The sequence below is a fragment of the Quercus robur genome, chromosome 9, assembly GCF_932294415.1.
Source record: "Quercus robur chromosome 9, dhQueRobu3.1, whole genome shotgun sequence".
In the NCBI taxonomy this organism is placed as follows: domain Eukaryota; kingdom Viridiplantae; phylum Streptophyta; class Magnoliopsida; order Fagales; family Fagaceae; genus Quercus; species Quercus robur.
Genome location: NC_065542.1, coordinates 21,858,343 through 21,882,471, shown reverse-complemented (window position 1 = coordinate 21,882,471; position 24,129 = coordinate 21,858,343). Strand labels below are relative to the sequence as shown.

At 38.0% G+C, this 24,129-nt stretch overlaps 1 protein-coding gene across 1 annotated transcript; it reads left to right on the top strand.

Annotated features, from left to right (window-relative positions):
* The first annotated feature begins 10,037 nt into the window (after positions 1-10,037).
* LOC126700842 (uncharacterized) lies at positions 10,038-23,875 on the top strand. The gene is made up of 6 exons (XM_050399022.1): positions 10,038-10,190; positions 10,281-10,466; positions 10,970-11,138; positions 17,876-18,205; positions 21,149-21,322; positions 23,659-23,875. Exons 1-6 carry the CDS (start codon positions 10,038-10,040, stop codon positions 23,685-23,687), a joined length of 1,041 nt encoding a protein of 346 aa, XP_050254979.1. The 3' UTR covers positions 23,688-23,875.
* Positions 23,876-24,129: the final 254 nt, after the last annotated feature.

Genomic DNA, 24,129 nt, shown 5'->3' with positions numbered 1-24,129 from the left:
AAATAATAATAATAATAATATTAAAAAAAAAAAAAAACTATTTTTAACCCAAAAATTTCAGCTAAAAGAAATAGCTAAAACCCGAAATAGCTTCATGGTATATTATTAAAAGACCTCTCTCCAAGACTTTCCCTTTTATCCAAAAAAAAAATAGATAACTTTGCAGAATGATCTTTTCATGCCTTTAATGTTAATCAATGTTTACAATACTCCCGTACGTAATCCCACATTACACATGCCACCATCTACCTTCGTGTACGTGATAAATTCAACTCCACCAATAAAAACATATTACATTGCTACTTATTTAATTAAATCTTACCATTATACATTTTCATTTTTAATTACCCTAAATAAACAAATAAAACCTAACACACTACTAACACCAACCTTCTTCACCATTGGCCACGATAAAATCAGCGTTGCCAGTCAAGGCCAACCTCCATCGCTAGATCCACACCACCGCTAGACTTCTTCAAATCCAAGCCATGTGATCCTACTGTCTCTCTCAAACCCACCAACCATCATACTCCCCACCCTATTTTTTTATTCTCCCTCATTTATACCACACAAAAATTAAGCACAAAAATTAAGTTAACTTGATCAAGTTAACTTAATTTTTGTGCTTAATTATTGTCTTACTTATTGCCTTTTTTTCAGGATCATGACCCTGAAAAATGCGATAACTAAGACAATAAAGTATCTAAGAGCTAGTCACTTATACGATAGAATTTCAATTCACTGTTCCATGATAGTTATTCTTCGTCATCAGGTCGTAACACCAATAAGTTTTTAATGTAGGCAGAGTGCAAATTCCAAATCTTTTACTAAACAGTAATAAACTTTACAAGTTAAACTAACTAATACACACTCACATTTATCATAAAATACACACAATTACGTCGCCATCAGTTCATTAATTAATTGCTCATCAACGTTGATATCATGTTGATGTAACAATTTTACGTCTTCTTTACCGAAAACTATGAACAATTTGCTAGATGGCAGACAGGTTCTATCAGCAAGACTTTTGTAAAGATGATGAGCAAGAATATATATTACTTTTGAAGAGAAAATATTGGCCTGGAGAATCAATTTTGAGAATTTTGAATTGTGATTATAGATATTATGACGATGCAATAACACTAGAATGTCGATGAGCTACAGAGATCATAAATTTCCATCAATCAAAGTGTAACACCAGAATATGCATACACGAGATTCACGCACTTGTTGCTTTTCTCAAAGTATTTTTCACACTGATTCAAAAAAATAAAATAAAATAAAAATTCACACTTATCATTATATGGATTATGTGCTCATATTGATGCCACGTTTTCTTTGATAGTCCATATAAACATGTCTTGATCAATATTTGTCGAATGAATACAATCCACTCATAATAAAATTTTATATGGGTGCGTTATACTTTTCTCTTTTCAAGTGACCCAACATTCATGATCTTTTAGGATAATTCCACTTTATAGAGATTTTAGAATCTTCTTCATCTAATGAAATGAGTCCAAAGACTTGTGCCAAAGACATCATTTAGATCAGAAGAGATCAATGGGGGTGACTCCCTTGGATTTTTTTATTATATAATAGTAGATACTATTTGAATATTTTGGTTCAAAAAACTCATGCTTGACTCTCCCAAAATTAAAATGGCCACCTAACCCATATATGTCGCGGCCAACATACTTATTCCAAAAAAAAATAATTCATTCATACTATTAAAAAAAAAAAAAGCAAATTCCTCATAAAAAGGACATATATGCTATAAAAAATTAAAATAAAAAATAAAAAAAGTAGACTTATTTATTATAAATTTATAATTATATGTTTCATATGTTATATGAAAATTCTGAAATTTCTAACTCCACCTAACGGATTCTTTGGATTTTTTTTTCTTTTTCTTTTTTTTTTTTTTTTGCCATTAGCAAGATGACTTTACAATTATCATTATTTATTAGATTTTTTTATTACTGCAATAAAATATCAATTTTAAGTTACAAAAATTAAATCATTGGTTTAGTAAATATATAATTAAGTTGCTTATTTTTAGTTTAGTCCTACATCTTTGAGAGAAAAAATAAATCTTCTTAGAAATTGATATTTGCTTATTAGTAAACAAGTTTTTTCCCCAAAGAATTCACAAACTATGAAAAAAAATGTTGTTGCAAACGGTAGTTCACCATTACGATCGAGACTTCAAAGACTTGTCAATGCTAACAAGAATTTTGGCCTTTTGCGACCAATGTTTTAGCGACGACCAAAAAGGCGTCACTATTAAGCACACATTAGCGAACAATAATATATGGTCATTGCTAATAAGTGCATAGTAGCAACAACACTAAGGTAGTCGCTAATAAGTCGCCGCTAACGCCGTGGAGGGAATTTTATTTACTTTTGGAAAATGGAGGGAAACTTTTAGCGACGACAATAAATTTTATAGCGACGACATTCCCGTCGCTAAAATAAGATTTATTTTAACGACGACATCCATCATCGCTAATAATCATTTTTAGTGACGACCTTGTGTGTCGTCGCTGATATGTGGCCAAAAATATATAGTAAATATATTATGTACATGCTTTCTTTATTAGGGAAGACACATTGGTCGTCGCTAATAGAAGGCTATCAGCGACGATATAACTTGTCATCACTAATAGTCACCTTTTAGCAATGACACAACATGTCGTCACAAATATATCTACCAAAATATGATGGAGGGAAAAATTTTCGCTCTCAAAAAGTGGCGGGAATTAATGGAGGGAATTAGATTATATATTATTGACAAATTAGGTCATCGCTATTAGAGATCTTTTAATGACGAAAAAGATTGTCGTCACTAATATGTGGCCAAAATAATTTTGATATAATATGATTTTTTTTTTTTATCATATCCTCCAAATGCCTCTTAAAATATTTAAAATGACACAAATTCCTTTAAAATATTTGAAATGATTAAAATACCATTAACCTAATTAAAATGACCAAAATACCCCCAAATTTATACAATGACCAAAATAACGATGAAACCTCTAAAGTAATTAAATACTCTCAAATATGTTAAATAAAAACAAAGAGACAAGGGGGGGCTTGTTGCTTCAAAATACTCTCAAATCATAATTTTATCCATTTGAAACTTGAAATCGATAGAATAACAAAAATCAATAAAGTTTTGATTTCACTCAAAATTAATACTAATCAATACCCATAGTTATCAAAATGCGAATCATATCATGAATCAATATTTTATTTTTCTGTATCATGTATCGTAAGATACACAAATACTTAATAAAATTACATAAAAAAAATTATAGATACATACATATATATATATATATATATGAATGGTATACTCATTATAAAATCATAATATATTCAACTAATAACCAATTTAATCATCAATTATGTAATAATATTTAGCAAAACTAACTAAATAAATCAAATTGACATATATTTATAACATGCATATTCAAATTGATTAAACTTAGAAGTGTTAATACATGATATATGAGCCAAAATAAATTTTTTTTTCATCATCTTGCCATATCAACTCTATCTAAGTCAATATTAACATCATGTTCATCATTTTGCAAAATTATTTCTTCTTTGAGATTTGCTAACAACTATGTCGATACCCAATAACCCACTAAAAACCTTCCCACTTAACCTAGTTTCACCAAATCCAACGGTCTCAAGACCATCTATTAAGTTTGTCCAGATTTGACCAACTTTAACTAAACTTTAACCGCACCTTTCTTTAAATCCAACCTTCTGACGGTCGAATTCCAGATCTAAGTATGGCGTAGGGGTGTCAAATGGGTGTGTTTGGGGAATGCAAATCCTCTGTACCACTTTTTGTATACCACTCTATGTTCCATTAATCACTACTTACCATATGTATGATTGCTTTCCATTTTAAACTTCAGTTATTTAATAAGGAAAGTAAAATGAAAACATGGCAAGTAGAGTGATTGGTGGAACATAGAGCGGTACATAAAAAATGATACAGAAGATTTGAACTAGAATTTGGGTGGGTTTGGGGTAGACATAATTAGGTTGGGTATATAAAACTCATTTACCCATTAAAACTCATTTAACTAATTATTTCTAACCCAAACCCAACCCAACCCAATCCAACCCAATTATTATGGATAAACCCCAACCCACCCAATTACCCAATTATCAAAATTACCAATATGCCCCTAAAGTGTAAATGACTAAAGTACTATAAAATCTTCAAAAATGACCAAAATACCCCAAAACCTCAAAATTACCAAAATAACTCCAAAACCTACAAAATTACCAAAATATTCCCAAAATCCAAAAAATGACCAAAATACCCCCCCCAAACCCCAAAAAATGACTAAAATACCCCCCAAAACCTTAAAATTACCAAACCCCCCCCCCCAAAACCCAAAAAATGACCAAAATACCCCCGAAACCTAAAAATTACCAAAATATCATTAAAACCCAATAAATGACCAAAAATATCCCTGAAACCCAAAAAATGACCAAAATACCCCTGAAACCTAAAAATGTCCAAAATACCCCCCAAAAAAGACCAAAATACCCCGAAAACATAAAAAAAATTACCAAAATACCTCTGAAAACCTAAAAATTGACCAAAATAACCTTGAAACCTAAAAATGACCAAAATACCCCCAAAACCTTAAAAATAGCCAAATAACCCCGAAACCTAAAAATTGACCAAAATAAAGGGAAGATACTGGGAGTGGTAGGAGTAGTTCAAAGTACTACCTTTAAAATTATATTTTCCATAAAAAGTACTAATTTTCAAAATTTAATGTTTAAAGGGAAGATATTGGTAGGTGCTCCTCTAGATCAAACATTAGATTTTCGTTTTATCTTGACATTAACTCTTTCTAATCATGGATTTTTCAAGTGGTTTTTGTGGGGATAAGAAACTCCAATAAGGGTATTGGGCTGTGAGCCATACCCGAGGATGCCGAAGAGCCCAAGGATAACCAAGTGTTAATAAGGGTAAGTTGGTTATTGGGCCGAGGACAAGGGCTGGTAATAACAAGTAAATGATGTTGTCCAAGGAGCCAAACTTCCTCAGAAAACAAGGTGGAAGTTTGAAGTCTGACCACCCAACAAGTACCAGGCAAGGGGCAACCATGTTTTGGGGGATAAGCTTTAGAGAGGTGAGTCAACAGAGAATTGAGAAATATCTGGAAAGAAAGCTACTACCACCACATTGAATGCTCTGCACCTAACCAACTGACCGCATTAATGTGGAGGTGATGCCTGAACAGTGACTTTCGGCCTTATAGCTACTCACAAAGACTTTAAGAAGGTTCTCATGGGACAAGTATCAAGAAGATTAGCTATTTGATCAACAAGTGAAAGGCTAAGATGGAAGGAGGAGAAGGAGTATAAAGGGAAAAAGACTCCTTTACATGAAGGGGATCGGAAAAAGAAAAAGAACTTGTTGCAACTAAGAACTTTGAATACTTGTACAAGTCTGAGATATATACATAAGAACAGGCCTTCCTCGAACTTGACCAAGGAGTGTTTTTCTCTTCAAATTATACTTCTCAATCATTCCACCACTAATCCAACTCACTATGATTCATGTATAGCACCGGGCCTCCAAAGTCATTTGGTCCTTAGACCCCAGCTCTACATATGACCCACGGTCCCTAACACCCATGTCAGAAACTGGGCTTAAGGCCTACTAGGGCCGTGGGCGTAGATCCTATGGCCTCATGTTTGGCCCAGAACCCGTTGGACCGGTCGTTAAAATATATGCTCATTACTTCATGGCCGGGAAGTTGTCCGGCGCATCCCAACTCCGACGCATGTGTCTGCTCGGGAAGGCCATATCCCAAATGCTCGGCGACTCCTTGAGAAATTCCGCCGCCAAACATCACCCCCCCCTTTGAAGTGGGAACTAGTTCCAATGCCACTCTTACCACACCCCACTCCTCACTAAACATCCACTTAGCGATAACAATATTGGACCTCCATTCCCACTAGCCATCAGAGTAATCATGATTTTCCACTAATTTTGGACTATAAATATATGAGGCTAAGGAAAGGAAAGAGGTTGTAGAAAGTTTGGGGAAGAAAGTTGAGAACCAAGAATAATAGTCGTAAAAAGTGAAAGGACAACGATACAAAGATTGGAGAGATCTTGCTGGGTCCCTAGGTTAGAATCACCCAGAGTAGGAAATCCAAAGCCCACATTACAAATATATTGTGAACCCAAGAACAAGACAGACCTTTTAAACTCATTTGGGGTGCGCACAATTGGCGCCATCTGTGGGAATCTCCTGCAAAGCTGTGATTTGGCTGAGACTCACGCCCAAAAGATGTCCGGGAGAAGGTCAGAAGGTTCTACTAAAAGTGGTTCAGTGGGATCGTGTCGGGGATACACATGGCGGGAGCGAAGGCAAAAAAGGCATGAAGATAGGGAGCGTGAACACGAGGAAGAACAGTCTGGCCTTAGAGAGGGGTTGTACCAAACGAACCAGGCAATATCGGATGCTTCAGGGCACAAGCAATTGGATGAGAGAGATGAGGAGCTTGAACGGTTGCATAGACTTGTAAGAGATTTGGAGTTGGAGGCAAGGGGCAGACACTGAAGAAGGGGCTGAGATAACCAAGCAGGGGGGTCTATGAGTGGAGGAGATCGTTCTGGTGCCGGGTCCGATCGGTCCGGTTCCCATCGACACCGGAACCTCACTCATGGGAGTCTCGTAGATGCCAGGATCGTTCGCATTCAAGAGAGTCCCATCGGCACAGGGAACGTTCACGTTCACGGGAGTATGAAGGCCGAGGTTCGGATTCCCTAAAAAAGCAACAGTCACATAATGTAGCCATGGACGCTATGAGTCGCGCCTTACGAAAAGCTACTCAGTCACCATTCTCAGATGACATTGAACGGGTCCCAATGCCAAATAGGTTCACCCAACCACCATTTAATTCCTATGATGGGAAAACAGGCCCGATGGAGCACGTCAGCCATTACATCCAAATGATGTCTCTGCATACTCACAATGATGCGCTGATGTGTAAGGTATTTCCTTCAAGCCTAGGGCCCATAGCATTGAGATGGTTTAATGGGTTACGAAAGGGTTCCATTCACAGTTTTTCCGAGTTGATCCAAGAATTTGGTGTCTGGTTTGTGACCTGCAGTCGGGTACCGTAACCGATGGACGCGTTGCTTTCTATGAAAATGAGGGTTGGCGAAACCCTTTGTAGTTATGCCAACCGATATTAGGAGCTTTACAATGAGATAACTGGAGGCAATGAAAAGATTACGGCGAGCACCTTTAGGATGGGGCTCCCCGAGAACTCCGGACTACGGGAATCACTAACAAAGAAGCCTCCCGAGGGTATGAGGCAGCTAATGAGGCGCATTGAGGAGTACAAACGTCTTGAAGATGATCGGCTGCAGAGTAAGGGTAAGGCCCTGCTAGTGAATCGTCCTCGACAGCCCAAATTTCTGCCCCGGGCCTAAAAGAATCTAAGAATACAAGAACCAGAAGTACAAATGGGAGAGGTGAATGTGACATTCAAAGAGCCGGTGCACAAGATCGTAGACCGGATTATGAATGAGCCGTATTTCAGATGGCCGAACAAGATAGGGGGTGACCCGTCTCGGAGGAACCAAAGCTTGTATTGTATATATCACAAGGATAAGGGTCATACCACCGAGCAATGTCAGGTATTAAAAGATCATCTAGGGTAGCTAGTGAAGGCAGGATATTTAAAGGAGCTTGTGGTGGATGCCGGAAATCAAGGTACAGGCTAGGGTGCTTAACAAAGGGGAAATCCTCTCCTACCACCATTGGGAGTAATCGAAGTCATCCACGCTACTCTGAAGGGTCTGATTATAGCCAGAAGAGGAGTACTAACCGTAGTATCCACAGGAAATTGCGCAGGAGAGCAATCACCTGAGAAAAAGATGAAGATTGGACGGAAGCCCATCGCTTTTGGCGATGACGATTTAGAGGGAACAATCCAGCCACACAACGACGCGTTGGTAATAATAACCAGAATAAGCAGTTTCTTGGTCAAAAGGGAGTGGGGCCATTGTAATGTATCTGGACCTATTCAAAGGGTTAGGGTTAAAAAATCAAGACCTATCAAAGTATGATATGCCGTTGGTCAGGTTCGATGGTAGGGTGGTCGCTCTTGAGGGACAAATTTCCCTTCTCATAAATATGGAAGGTAAGGAGGTGATGACAACGTTCATAGTGGTCAATTCATTTTCCCAATACAAAGTGATTCTGGGGTGGCCGTGAATCCATGCAATGGGGGCTATTCCGTCCACCTTGCATGTAAAGGTCAAATTTCCAACTGAGCAGGGTGTGACAGTGGTAAGGGGGAGCCAGCAAGTGGCCAGGCAATGCCTAGTGGCCGCGGTTAATAGGAAGAATGAGCAGGCCGAGCAGAAGGAAAGCGTCGTGGAAACCCCTTCACAGCAATTACAGAATCCCTGGAAGGGAGTAGGGGCTGGTTATGCCGAACAATTAATCAGAGTAAAGATACTACCAAATGTTGACTAGTATTTTCAGGTAGGGGCACGTATGACGGATGAGGATAAGGTAGAAATGTTGTTATTTCTGATGCAAAATGTAGACCTGTTTGGATGGAGCACGTATAAGGTGCCTGGGGTTGATCCCGAGTTCATCATCCACAAACTTAATGTAGACCTGTCATTTCCTCCAAAAAAGAAAAAGCCAAGAAGGTTGGCCAAGGAACATGTCGAGGCAGTAAAGCAAGAGGTCGGGAAGTTGAAAAAGGCCGGGGTGATAAAGGAAATCTTCTTCCCAGAGTGGCTGGCAAATACCGTGGTGGTTAGAAAGAAGAATGGCAAATGGAGAGTCTGTGTAGATTTCACGGATTTGAACCAAGCATGCCCCAATGACCCATTCCCTATGCCAAAGATAGATCAATTAGTAGATGCTACCTATGGGCACCCGAGGATGAGTGTTTTGGATGTCTTTCAAGGCTACCATCAGATTGCATTAGCTGCCGAGGACCAAGAAAAGACGGCATTCATCTCCCCGGACGCAAACTACCACTACACCATAATGCCCTTCGAGCTTAAGAATGCCGGGGCAACATATCAGTGAATGATGACTGGAATGTTTTAGGACAAGATTAGGCGTACGGTTAAGGTATATATCGACGACATGGTGGTAAAAAGTAAGCAGGAGGCACGGCACATAGAGGATCTTCAAGGTGTATTCAAAGTGCTTTGACAACATAAGTTACACCTAAACGCGGACAAATGCACCTTTGGAGTATGAGCTAGCAAGTTCCTTGGTTATCTAATCACCAGTCGCGGGATAGAGATCAACCTCGATCAGATCGATGTCGTGTAGCGCTTTAAGCCCCCAAGCAATCCGAAGAAGGTACAAATCTTGACTGGAATGTTAACTGCCCTTAACCGGTTCATTTCTAAATTTGATGATTGATGCCATCCATTCTACCAACTTCTGAAGAAATGGAAGGGATTTCAATGGAATGAGGAGTGTGAAAGAGCTTTCCAAGATTTGAAGAAATATCTGACGCGAGCACCCATATTAGCCACCCTAGAACCCGAGGAGGACTTGTTCATGTACCTCTCGGTGTCCGATCATGCCGTGAGTGTCATGCTTTTAAAGGACCGGGGGATGCAGCAGCCCGTGTACTACGTTAGCAAAACTATGGTCGATGCCAAGACCAGATACTTACCCCTGAAGAAGTTGGTGTTAGCATTAGTAAATGCTACCAGGAAGTTGCCTCACTATTTTTAGGTCCACATTGTCTATGTCCTAACCGAGTACCCTTTGCAGTCATTATTAAAGAGATCTGATTTCACGAAAAAAATAGCCAAGTGGGGGACCCGACTAGGGTCCTTTGATACAAGGTACAGGCCAAGGAGTTCGGTGAAGGGCCAAATTCTTGTCGACTTTGTCGCAGAGTTTTCACCAAAGAAGGAGGGGGAGATGATTTGTCATGTAGAGTGTCACCCGTGGAAGGTATTTATGGACGGTGTGGCGAGCGCTATGAGGGCTGGTGCTGGGATTGTCATTATCACCCCGAAAGGATTACAGTTGAAGCATTCTTTTAGGTTGGGATTCAGGGCCTCTAACAACGAAGCTAAGTACGAAGCCCTGCTCATTGGGTTGAGAACTGTTTTAGATATGGGTGCCCAGGATGTAGAGATTTATTCAAATTCTCGGTTGGTCGTCAGCCAGGTGTAGCGCAATTTTGAAGCCAAGGATTCTCGAATGAAACAATACTTACAGGTGGTGAAACAAGTCATGAGTAAGTTTTGTACAGCAAAGGTAACTCAGGTTCCCCGGAGACAGGATAGACATGCCGACTCTCTAGCCACGTTGGCATCGTCAATGATGGAGGATGTACCTCGGTTAATTAAGGTGGAACTCATAGAGGAGCTGAGTATTGATACAGTGGTTGGTGTTGATGTTGTGGTGATTTCGCCAGCCGAACGATGTTAGATGGACCCAATCATTGATTTCTTAGCTGAGGATCGGGTCTCGAATGATGAGAAGGAAGCTAATAGGGTTCACCGAATAGCTGCTTGGTACTGGTTGTTGGTAGACTATAAGCTTTACCAGAGGTCTTTTGGGGTCCATACCTTTTATGCCTATGCCCTAAGAAAGTTAATGAACTTTTAGCCGAGCTGCATGATGGGGTTTATGGCAATCATGTAGGGGAACGTTTTTTGGCACACCGAGCAATGACTCAAGGGTTTTGGTGGCCTTAAATGCAGAAATATACGGCCGAATATGTGCGGAAATATGAACAGTGCCAGAAGCATGCCCCCCTAATCCACCAACCGACAGGCCATCTAAACCTGGTCCACAGTGCTTGGCCTTTTGCACAATGGGAGCTAGATATTCTCAGCCCCTTTCCTCGGGCCACAGGCAACAGGAGGTTCATGTTAGTAGCTGTCAACTACTTCACCAAATAGGCAGAGGCGAAGGCGCTAGCCAATATTAGGGACGTAGATGTTAAAAAGTTCGTGTGGAAGAACATCATCACGAGATTTGGGGTGCCGAACTCCCTTATATCAGATAACGGATTGCAATTCGACAACAAGGCCTTTGCGAGTTTAGTAGTGATCTCAACATCAGGAACAGGTACTCCACCCCGACGTATCCTCAAAGCAATGGACAAGCTCAAGCCACTAACAAGGCGATTGTAAATGGATTGAAGAAAAGGTTGGACGGTGCAAAGGGAAGGTGGGCTGAGGAGCTGCCTAGCGTTCTATGGGCGTACTAAACAACTCCCAGGAGATCAACAGGAGAAACCCCGTTCTCCTTGACGTACGGGGCAGAAGCCTTGATACCGGCAGAAGTGAGCCTATGTAGTACACGGGTCAAAGAATTTACTCCAGCCTGGAACGATGGGTTAATGGTGGAGCGTTTGGATTTGTAAGAAGAATACCAAGAAGCGACAACCATTCGGCTAGCCGAGTATCAGTAGAAACTTGCCCGACGCTACAACCGGTGTGTAAGGATAAAGGAATTCAGTACCGAAGATCTGGTACTATGTAAAGCAGTTGGGAACATGCGGGATACGAATGCTGGGAAACTGGCCCCTACATAGGAGGGGCCTTACAGGGTTACTGCTATCGCAGAAGCGGGAGCTTATTACTTGAAGGATCTAGATGAAAGACCACTTCCCAAATCGTGGAATGTCCACAACTTGAAGAAGTTCTACCACTGATCAGTTAAACATGGGGGTGTAAATTGAATGAAACATTGTATATATGCTTTATAAAGTAATATTAAGATGATGCTTATTACTGCAGGTGCATTTAAATTCTATTATTGATCTATTAGCACTGGCCAACGGGTAAGGAAAAAGTCAAGGAAACTGAGGCAACATGTTTTACGCTAAGGACAAAAACCTATCCCCAGTTCGATTCCTATCACCGGACAAATGGAAACCTTAATCAAAAAATTTATAAGGACAGAAAATTGTCCCTGGTTCAATACCTATCACCGAACAGGAGGAAACCTTAATCAAAAAATTTCTAAGGACAGAAACTTATCCCCGGTTCGATTCCTATCACCGGACAGGTGGAAACCTTAATCAAAAAATTTCTAAGGATGGAAACCTATCCCCGATTTGGTCCCTATCGCCGGACAGGTGGAAACCTTAATCAAAAAATTTCTAAGGACGGAAACCTATCCCCGATTCGGTCCCTATCACCGAACGGGTGGAAACCTTAATCAAAAAATTTCTAAGTACAGAAACTTGTCCCCGGACAAGTAGAAACCTTGGTCTAAATTCTCTAAAGGCCTATCCCCAGCTCAGTCCTAATCACCGGATAGGTGAGGCCCTCGTGCTAAGTATCACCAACAGTGTGCTAGTAAAATTTCTTGTAGTAAAAGGCTTCACATCCGGGAATTATTTTGGGCCCATCCCAAACCATTAAAAGTGGTACCCGGACGTGTGAAAACAAAGCCTAAACAACCTTAAGACAACTATACACGGTACTCAGTATCCAAAGCCAAGAAACAAAGTTGTTAATGCAAACAGAAGTGCATAAAATAAAACCATTGTTCGGTCACCACAGCCCGGTGACCATAGGAAAATAAGCCCGAAAATAAATGGAAAGGAAATTAAAGCCATTTTTTAGTCACCACATTCCAGTGACCATGGGCAAACCATAAAAAGAGAAAATAAAGTAAAAACAAACATAGATAAAACAACTAGTTAATCACAAACATTAAACAGCTGGGTCAGCAGGCGGGGGCTGGGCTGCTTCACCGATTGGCTGATTGGGAATGTCCTCGGTCCATAGCTGCTGGGATTGTTCATCATTTGCAGCATGGAGGGTGCTAGAAACCTTGGGATCAACATGGGCATCAATCACTTGGACCAGCTCCCTCATGCTGGTGGTTTCCTCCTCGTCCGCAACATCGGCCTGACTCTAGGAGGGGGGTGGAGGGGTTGGGTATGGGATTTGGCTGGGGTCTCTCAAAGGGGAATCCTCGGCCACTCCCGTCACCTGGAAGGCCGCCAGCCAACCCTTCCTGAACCTATAAAGCCGTGCTTGGTGGACAATAGGCTCCGCAGACTTCTCGGCGTATGCAAAACCCGCGTCGTACCATTTGTTTTCACAAGCTTCAAGGGCCACTTTGAGGTCGACTATCTAATCGGCTTAGGCCGAGTTGAGACTATTCACCTCTGCTAATTTAAGCTCGACGCCCTCCAGCCGACCTTCCACCTCAACTATTTTCTTCTCTGCCAGTAGCCGGGCCTTCTCTGAGGATTAAGTTTTCTTCTCCGCAACCTCAGCAGCCTTGCCCTTCTCCTTTACGTTGGCATTGGCAATCTCCTTCAAAGCTTTTTCCCGCTCAGCATCCTCGACGAGCTCCTTCAGTCTCTCACTGAAAATGTGAGTCATCTGCGCGAACTGGTAACACAAAAACAAGTGTGAGGATAGAAGAATGATTCATGTATTTAAATAAATAAAAAAGGAAGGAGAGAGAAATTACTACCACAGTATGCCACTGTAGCCGTCGTACTAACGAATCCTCGTCCCCTTCAAAGAAAAAACAAACATCCTCGGGCAGCAGCAAGCCATGCACTAGGCTTTGGGCCACCCTTCCCCCCTCGCCCTTATCCCATACTATTGCACTGGCCGTGGCTAGCAGAGGCCCTACACCAAACTTGAAGGTAGGCCGCCAAGGGACTACGAGCTGGGAGGAAAATGCTACACTGGCACCAGCTTGAGCTGTAGATTGAGATTCGGCCACCGATTCCCAAATCGTGATCCCAGTGGATGGCCAGGTTGGGGTCTTGGAGGGGGCATCGCCAGGAGCCTTGGGCAGTTGATCGTCAAGGCACTGTTTCTTTTTCGTAAGACTGGAAGAGGGGGGAGGAAGAGTTCGGCCCTTGCCCTGGGGCTGTTGAGACTAGGCGGGAGGATGAGTGTTGGGCAAGAATCGGCCGACCGTCATTTTTCGCCTTGTCACAATCTCAGTGTCTGGTTCAACCTCGGTTGCTTCTTGATCGACTAGCGGGGCGAGATCTACTGGTTCTTCAATGAGAACGTGCGCCTGGCGGCTTTGAGAGACGCGCTCAGCAAATTCATCTTTGACCACGGCGAGATCGTCCGCAGTCGTATAGCACGGACCGATGTCCCGAGCTTCACTAGAGGTTAATTTAGGGGGGAGGAAGTTCGCGTGCCACACATCTATGTAGGACAGCAAAGGGCTGTCTAACAATAGGTCTTGACTGAAGGGTTGCCAATTCCTGTATACAAGGTTGCAATCGAGTATGAGATGCGATGCTCGGAGCTTCCCGTCAGTGTGAAGGAATATCTCAGACCTGAGGACGAAATTCAAGTCCCTTATGTGCACAACTCTGAGGTCCGAAATGAATTCTTTGCTATCTGCAATAAAGGAACATAGTAAATTAGTGCCTAGGTGGATAAAACAAGCGTAAGTAAACAAAAAGGAAAATGGGATAAATAGGTAGGCAATACGAACCAACTTCGCGCAGCAAGAGTGGGCAGGGGAGCTCATTGGCAAACCAATTTCCGCTCACCCGGATAAACTCCCTGGCTAAGTTTCTATTTGAATCGGGCTGGCATGAAATTAGCCGTACCCGGTAATTCCTAACTTTTAAATAATAATTGGTGTTTTTATTTCCACACAAGCTATACGTGAAATTTATATCATGGTGGTTCAACTGCAAACTGTATATTTGGTTCAACCTATCAACACAACTAACTACCGGGTAAAAATCGGGAGGAAGCTGCTCGGGGCTCAAATCGTAAAACCTAAAGGTATTAAGTAGGAGTGGGCTCACTAGAAACCTAACCCCACCCTCCTAAATTGCCATCAAGGGGAAGAAGGCAATACTCGACCCGAAGCGTCTGTAAAGAGCAATCTCACTCTCATGGCAGTATGCCACATTAACATCCTCAAGGATGTTGAATGTCTGCCTAAAAATGGCTAGGGACGCCCTAGTATTTAAAAGGTGAGCAAAACTCATCCTAAGCTCTAGAATTGAAGGAAGAGACTAAAACAAGAGAGAAAGATAGAGAAACTTACTTTGGGCTCTAAAAAAGAAAGGTACTCTGGGCTAGAGGGTGAACGCACAAAGAGGTATGCACGGCAAGGAGGAAGTTTAGTGAGCGAAGAATACAAAAATGGGAGAGTGATTCAGAATGGACTATTTATAAGGGCCAAAAAGGGTGGAATAAATAGCATTTAATAAATGAAGAGCGGGAAACTCTACGAATCCCATCACAACTGCCACACGCACGTGGCCTCGGTTCATGAACCGTCAGGTAATAATGACGGCTGAGCCAATCGTCAGATACAACGCATCTTTTGAAGGCGCATTAATTAATCTCTCAACCACCTAGTGCCTGCTGATTGAACTTCCCGAATCGCTATTGTCTCTTGGACTCCTTGATTCGCCCTGGGCACCGAGCATGAATCAAGGGGGGCTAATGTACGGCTTCGAGCCTCCAAAGCCATTTTGGGCCTTAGACCCCAGCTCTACAATATGACCCACGGTCCCTGACACCCATGTCAGAAACTAGGCTTAAGGCCCACTAGGACCATGGGCGCAGATCCTATGGCCTCATGTTTGGCCTAGAACCCATTGGGTCGGTCGTTGAAATATATGCTCATTAATTCATGGCCGGGAAGTTGTGCGACGTGTCCCAACTCCGCCGCGTGTGTCTACTCAGGAAGGCCATATCCTGGATGCCCAGCGACTCCTTGAGAAATTCCGCCGCCGAACTTCACCCCCACCCCCCCCCCCCCCGGGAAGTGGGAACCAATTCCAATGCCACTCTCACCACACCCCACTCCCAACTAAACATCCACTTAGTGATAACAATATTAGACCTCCATTCCCACTAGCCATAAAAGTAATCATGATTTTTTCACTAATTTTGGGCTATAAATATATGAGGCTAAGGAAAGGAAAGAGGTCGTTGAAAGTTTGGGAAAGAAAGTTGAGAACCAAGAATAATAGTCGTAAAAAGTGAGAGGAAAACGATACAAAGATTAGAGAGATCTTGCTAGGTGTCTAGTTTAGAATCACCTAGAGTAGGAAATCCAAAGCCCACATTACAAATATATTGTGAGCCCAAGAACGAGATAGACCTTTTAAACTCGTTTAGGGTGCGCATAATTCATATTTGACTCATTAAGTCTTCATTTATTTAACCCATTCTCTATCAAATCTATTGTTGTGGGCTTGTTGGGCCATTGTTCATATCTTTTGGGCTTTGGGTCTATTTGAGTCCTTATAGTTTTCAAACTAAAGCTATTTTTGTTTTTTCCTCTAAAATCAAAGTCCTCAATATCTAAACATGTATTCTTGATGCATGTAAGATATCAAGCGACATATGCGCCCAAGGCTAGACAAGTATGTTCTAAATGACCAAATACTCCCAAAACAACTAGAATGACCAAAATATTGTCAAAAACTGTAGAATGATGCAAATACCCCCAAATCTCTAAAATTACCAAAAATACCCTCGAAATCTCTAATAACTAAAAATACCCTAAAACCTCTAAAATTACCAAAAATACTCCTAAAACCTCCAAAATTACCAAAAATACTCCCAAAACCTCTCAAATGACCAAAAATACACTTGAAATCTCTAAAATAACAAAAATTCTCCGAAAACCTCTAAAATGACCCAAATACCCTTCAAACATCTAAACTTACCAAAATATATTGAAATTTCTAAAATAACCAAAATACTACTTAACTACTTAAATGACCAAAATTGTCATTTTAGAGGTTTCAATGTATTTTTGGTCATTTGAGAGGTTTTGGGGTATTTTGATCATTTTATTGATTTCAAGGTATTTTTGTTATTTTAGAGGTATCAGAGGGTTTTTTTTTTTTTTTCTCTCTCTCTCTCATTCTATAGGATTTGAGGGCTTTTTTTTTTTTTTTTTTCATTTTAGCGATTTCAAGGGTATATTAATTATTTTAGAGTTATTTTTGGGTATTTTGGTCATTTGGTGGTTTTGTGGTATTTTTGCTAATTTTAGTGGTTTTAGAGGTATTTTGGTCATTTTAGAAGCTTCGGGAGTATCTTGGTCATTTTACAAGTTAAGGGGTATTTTTTTGTCATTTCAAAGATTTCAGGAGTATTTTGGTCATTTTAGAGGTTTCAGTGGGTATTTTGATCATTTTTTTGGCTTAGGGATATATTAGTCATTTTTAAGGTTTAGGGGTATAAAATCAAATTTTCAGATACACATTCCAACCTACTCTCTATCTCATTTAAATATTATTTCTTCATTCTTTTTTTTATTCTTTTCAAATTCCAAATAACTATATTTTTTAAATCTCCAATGGTGTAATTTTCATGCAAAATTTCTTTGTTATTTTTTATCAAATCTATGTTAGTCTTGTGCAAATTCTTTAGAATTTTTATGTAATTTAAAATTTATCAAATTTTCCTATATTTTAGGAATGAGTTTATCCATTAATTCTTCCCTAAAAAATTGACTAGTTTTTAAATTTTTATCTATTAATTACGAATATTCATTAACTTATCATTATCTCTTTCTATTTATTTTAATAAAAATACACTATCTAATTTTAATTTAAGATATTATTATTCTAATTCATTAAATTCTAATTAATTTTCCTTTTAAAAATACTTACCGTAATTACTCTATTAGTCATTTTTAATTTTTAATTTTTGTTTTGAGGAACATTTTAGTGATTAGTTTTTTTTTTTTTTTTTTATGAAGCAAAAGTATATCATTAATTTTTAATAAAAGACAAACTTATCAAGTTATAATCACTTAGTCCACACATTTCTTTCAATTAAAAAAAAAAGGTTCAAAATAAGCCCCATTTTAGTCATAATAAGCCCCCACTCACCACTTCAAAATTTTCAATCTCCCATTTAATTATTTTCAGATTTCTCGCTTCTTTTTAGTCTCATTTTCTGCCTCCACCCACATTTTCCTTTCACTCACTCTCTCTCTCTCTCTCTCTGCCACGGATCTCCCTCACCCAATCTTGCCGTTGACAACCACCATCCACACTACAACTGTCAACGACAACGTGGTGGCTTCCCTTCTTCATTTACCAGCCTTCCCCTTCACCCATCTCCTCTCTAGCTCTTCTTCTTTACTCAAATCTCATCCTCTCTCCTCCAAAATTTCAAACCCCAAGCCCCGCCTCTACCCAAAGCTAGGTAAGTCTCTCTAGCTTTCTTCCCTATTTTGTAGTTATTTTGTGTATATATTTGTAGTTAAATTTGTGGTTTTTTATTTTTGATTTTGGTTAAGGTTTGGTTTGGATTAAGTGTAGTAAAAGTTTAGTTTGGATTATTGTTTTGGTTTGGATTAAAATTTGATTTGGATTTTGGTTTTGCTAAAAGAAGTAGTCACATTCGGACTTAACAAGATTCTAATCCGTACAAGTCAAAAAGAAAAAGAAAGCACATGGTTTGTCTGCAAGAATATTTAACAGGCTTCCTCTTCACTCCCACTCAAACAAAACTCTATTACTATGTTTGGTGCATTACACACTTAAGTCACCAAGCAATACAAAAAAAAGTAACAAAGGTAAAAAACTTCTAAAACCTAGTTCTTGTTTTCAATAAATTTTAACTTTTTGTTAAAAAATTCCCACATTTCCTTATTTTTATCTTTGTTGGCAATATTTCTTATGTGGGTTTTATTCTATTGTTACTGTCTTTCTTGTTTTTGTTGTTGTTGTTGTTATATGTGTTTGATGTATCATATATTCATATCTGTGGTTATTGTGGATGAAGTGGGTGGCTATTTGTACAATTAGTATTTTGTGGAATTTGAGATTGTTGAGGATGAAGACAAGCAAAAGAATGAGGCAGATTGTAATGCTGGATGATGGGTTGAGGATTCTTGAAGAAGGGATTTTCAAGGCAAAGAATATTCTGATTGGTCACGCACCTAAGACAGTGTTCTCAAGTGAAGATTACATGAAGTTCTATATGTTAAACATCAAGCACTGCCTCTCTCTCTCTCTTTCTCTAGAAATATCTAGAGTTTATCTCAATTTCTCTCCCTCCAGAATTTCCTAGAGACGTCCTTGACTAAATATATTTTAGCCACAACTTTGTACAATATCTAGAAGCTTGGAGAAAGACAATATTTTATTGTCATTAAAAAGATAAGCTAGAAGCTTCTTAACTGACATAGAACAAGTATAAATATAGAAGTGGTGCTCAGTTTTTGTGTGTCATAAAGCACCAAGTGAGATATGTGAGAGACTTGTGACGTGTGTGAAGTGAGGTGTGAGGAGGTGTGTAAGGTGAAGTGTGTGACATGAAATGCAGCAGGTGAAGTGAATGAAATAAAGTCAAGTGTTAGGTGAAGTAAATTAGAGAGAAGTGAAGCCAAGTCAACAAAGAAGAGCTATTGTGTAGTGTCAATACATAGGTGTCTAGAGAGTTGGTGTGTGTCTTGCAAAAGCTAAGTGTGCTAGAGTAGCTTTTCCGTGTGGTGTTAGTGAGTTTTGTAATTGTGTCATACATGGAGCCACATCAGGCTTTCCATAAGTCTTAAGTGTTGTGATTCAAAGAGTAAGTTTTGTAATAAAAGCTCTTCGTTCAGTCTTTTGTTCAACAATTTAATGACATAGCTTCCACTAACTCAACACTATAAGTATCCTTTTTGTATAATTTTATTGGTTTTTTTTTTTAGTAAGTTGCTATAATTTATGAATTTATTTTGTTATGTTCATGTAGTTTTTGTAGTAAAATTATAATGGGTTCTCTTTTGTTTACTTTCTTAAGTAATTTGTTCTAAAGTACAAGGTATTTTATCATGTTCATGTAGTTTTTTAAGTACCCTTTTTGAACATTATAATGGATTCTCAAGTAATACTACTGCCGTTGTAATGGGTTCTAAACTTGTTATGTAGCAAGTAATACTACTGTCGTTGGTCCTCCCAACTTGTGACCAAATGGTTTAAAATTAATCCAATGCACCTTTAGCAAAACTAAAAGGTGGATGGGATAAAAAAGGGACAACTCCTACCTTTAGTGAAAATTTTGAGGCTAAAGCTTAATAACTTTATGGTTATTAGTTTCCTTTACAAACTAATTAGGTAGGCCCACTTCAATAAAACTATTTAATCCACATAACCACTCAAACAGAGTTAATCATATAGCTTTCTTTTTGCTTTTGCATTTTGCTTAACACTTACTTATGTTGTACAGCTACCCAGTTTTGAGATAGCACTCTATAATCATCTAAACATCATTCTAAAATTCGAAATGTATAAAATTTTTAGTCAATATAGGCCTCAAATCACATAGTCCACCTGATTTTCCTTAAAGACAAAAGTACTAAGCTAGAATTGATGCTTCATAGGTCTTATTTTCCTTTCCACCACTTTTGCTTTTTTATATAGTCTTTAATTGTATGTCTATTTGTAATTGTTATCACAAATAGTTTGATCTTTGGCATATTTGGGTGTGAGTGTAGTGTTAACTATAAATTTGTGCAAGTAATGTGAGCATGTGCCTTTTGCTTACCAAGTATTTGATAAATTGTCTCTATGAGTTATGAGTTTTGGTTTCTTAATTTGTTGTTGTGGTCATTGTTTATATGAGATTAAGGGTTTCATTCCTTGTTTTTAATATGCTTTAACATGTGATTTTAATGTGAATAAAGTCTCAAAGCATTTGGGCTAGTATTAAAACTATAGCAATTTTCTTTTGGGATCCTAAATCTATCATGGACAGACTTGAGTCAGCTGCAATATGTGATTTTTAATAAATCATAGAAAAATCATTTTGGACTGAATTTTTTTTGTTCCTTGTATACGTATAGGGCCATGTTCCCTTAAAATTTCAAATCAATCGGATAATGTTTCATGGACCAAACCATTTTTACAAGATGGCTAACCTACTATGTGGTGAAACTGAAAGTACAACAACCCCTCTCACCTTTGTTTCACTTTGAGTTAATTTTATGGTTTTTATTTTTGATTTTGGTTAAATTATATTCTAAAGTTTTAATTATTACTATACTGATATATGGGCTTAAAGTGCTTGAGTCTGTCAAAATAAATGCAAGCCTTTGAAATTCCTTCAATTTGAATAAAGAATGACTACTATGAGGCATGTTTAAATTTTGATTCTTAACAGACATGAATGTCCTTATATGTGGATTAACTTGCATGCAGTACAAGCTCTATGTTGATGGAAAATGGGGATATGATGAATCTGAACTTCATGTGACTGGTGATTATGGGATTGTGAACACATTACAGTTGTCTACGAATGACATGGATGTTGATAATGATGCCTTTTCGGCATGTGGTGAGTTAGATATACCATATGCTTGAAATCATGATTACCATGATACTTTGGCCTTTCTTGTTGTCTTTTATATTTTGTTATGATTTTGATGGAAGTCAGAAATTTTAACGATATCTGTATGTCTTTGTGGGCTTGACTTGAGGAGTTGTTTGAACTTAGTGTTCTTAATACCCAGCCAAGCTTTGCTCATTTGAAACCTATGAGCCTATGAAGCAAGTTTTTATTTGGTATCTACTTCTTTTTCATCATATTACATTAGAATTTCATGTGTTGTATATATTTAATTAGTGTATTAATAAATTCCTTATAAATTAAACTCATCTTTTACAGGCTAAGCATTCTTTGCTGCTGGTGAGTTTTGATTTTTTTTTTTTTTTTTGAAGAGCCGTGTGTTTGGCTTGAGCATAGTAAGTGCATTGTATTTAAATACTTGTAAAATTCTAAAGTGGTTTACATTAGAATTTCATAACAGTTTTGTGGTGGGTTGTTGAGTGTGAGCAAGTGGGTGGCTTGCATGGTGATATAAGGTGCTTTACATTGATATTGGGAGTGTTGATTGTTTTGTGTATTTTTGAATGACTATTTTGCGTAGATTTTTTCTCCCCCCTCCCCATCTTAAAGGTCCTTTTGGATTAAGGGAGAGAGAGGGGGGGTAGAGTAAAGTAGAGTAAATTTAGTACAAAATTAGTTTATTTTTAGCTAACTCTACTCTACTCCCCTTCACTCCCTCTCCTTCCTCCTTCCATCCAAACAGGCCATAAAGTTCTCTGGTGAAAGCCATCTTGATTTTGGTAATTTTGCTTAATAAGCAAGTGAAGAAAAAATAAAGATATTTGGTTCTAATATTTTAGTTTTGGTTTTCCCCCCTATTTTGATTTTGTTTGTGATATCAAGGTGTCTTGGTTTTTTTGGCTTTAGTTGTTATACCAGCAAGATCACATACATTTTGGATTAATGATATTCCTGTCTATTAGTTGGTAATGCTACATGTTTTATTTAATTATCATGTTCACAGTATTCACCAGCTAGTTCTTTAATATTGATCTATTAAACATGCTAATAGTATAATGTTTAAATTTGATGGTGGTGCTGTAGGCTGTTGAAGTGATAAGCATAGTGAATTCACAGTATTTACCAGTTAGTTCTTCAAAGAAAAGTGCTAGTACCACAAATATGCTACTAGAATGCTAGTACCACATTGCTCTTTTTGTCATACTAATCTACTAAATATGCTAATAGAATAATGTTTAAATTTGATGTAGTGTAGTAGGCTATTGAAGTGACAAATAATGTGAATTCATAGGTTGAAAAGACATGCATTTAACTATATGGGTATGTGTTCATTAAAACTGCAAACCACTTTCATTAGAGTATTTCAATAATTTCCTTTGTGGCCAAAATGTAACAAGGGGAAGAGAGTAGTTTAATTTCTTGAATTTTTTTTGGGGGGGCGGTGGTGGGGGGGACAATTAAAAAAGTGGATTAGTTTTATTCTTTCATTCTTGAGTTTCAAATGTAACCACTTCCCATGTCATTCCTCTCTCACAATATTTCCATCTATTTTAGTATGAGTGTGTAAAACTAATAGAGAATTACTCTAAGGTTCTTGTCAATTTCTCCATTTATAGATAAAAATATGGTATAGAATCTAATTTTATATCATTTCTTGCCTTTTCGGACATATCTAACTCATGTAATAATTTATTACATTTTTTTTTTTTTGTAGCATTCTATGAACAATAAAGGACTTAAATTGTATATTGAATTGTGTATTGTACATGGTAGGGAAAAAACATATTTTCATTTTTTTTGTTTGGGATGTTGGGACTCAACATGTCTATTGTCTTTCTGTTATTCTCCAAAAGAAAGATTCTCCTATGATGCTAGACTATAATCTTTTTGATTTGGGGAGTAGAAGAAAGAATTAGGTTTTTTTTTTTTCTATTTATTTTTTGTTTTATTAACAATCTGTTTGTGTCTCCATTTGAATTCTTTTGCTTTAAGTTCATGATATGTTTTTTAGATGAGTGATCTTTCGTATGTATTAATGATTTTTTTTTTTTCATTTGCTTTAAATTCTTTTACTTTAATTACTTACGAATATCTTTTGATATGTTCTTTGTTATGATTGTTAATTTGGACTTATTTCTTTTGGAGAATGAGTCTTGATGTAGATTGAGTTTTGTTAAATGCATAAAACTTTCATATCTTCTTAGTTATGGTATTTTTGAAAAATATAAATGTTAAAATTTTACTTGGATGTTAAAACTATATAGTAAGCATTTTTGTCATCTATTTTAGTTGACATTTACATTGGTTTCTACTCTTTATTTCAGGTCAAAAGGTCACATGCCTTGGGTTATAGATGACGTCAAGGGGAGATATATTTCATTGCAACAAGTTTTAGCTTGGTTGCATATCTTCATGAGGAATTCATTATCATTTGATTAGTATTTGAGTGAATAGATTCAAACTTATATTATGTATATGATATTGAACTTGGGTATTATTTTCCCTTATTAGTAGTTATTGATTAAGCAGTTGTTATACTTATATGAGTATTTGTGATTGAAAATTTGTGATGTGTATAGGATTGTGGTTTGTTATTTCCCAATAGGTACCAATGTAAAATTTAAAATGTTAATTTTAAAGAAAAATCCAAAAAAAAAAATGTAAAATGTTATTAGCGACGACAATGTCGTTGCTAATATTTTATCATATCATCAGTGACAACAAACAATATCATCATTAATATGCAATTTTTTGTGATGACATGTTTGTGGTCACTAATATATCATTATTTGTGA

What these genes read in the sequence shown, in the direction of transcription:
- LOC126700842 (XM_050399022.1), top strand. Translation starts at nt 10,038, where the DNA reads ATGAGGGCTGGTGCTGGGATTGTCATTATCACCCCGAAAGGATTACAG. An exon ending in CCGCCTCTACCCAAAGCTAG is followed by an intron (nt 18,206 to 21,148) that starts GTAAGTCTCTCT and finishes GATTCTTAACAG; the next exon opens with ACATGAATGTCCTTATATGT. An exon ending in TGATGCCTTTTCGGCATGTG is followed by an intron (nt 21,323 to 23,658) that starts GTGAGTTAGATA and finishes TCTTTATTTCAG; the next exon opens with GTCAAAAGGTCACATGCCTT.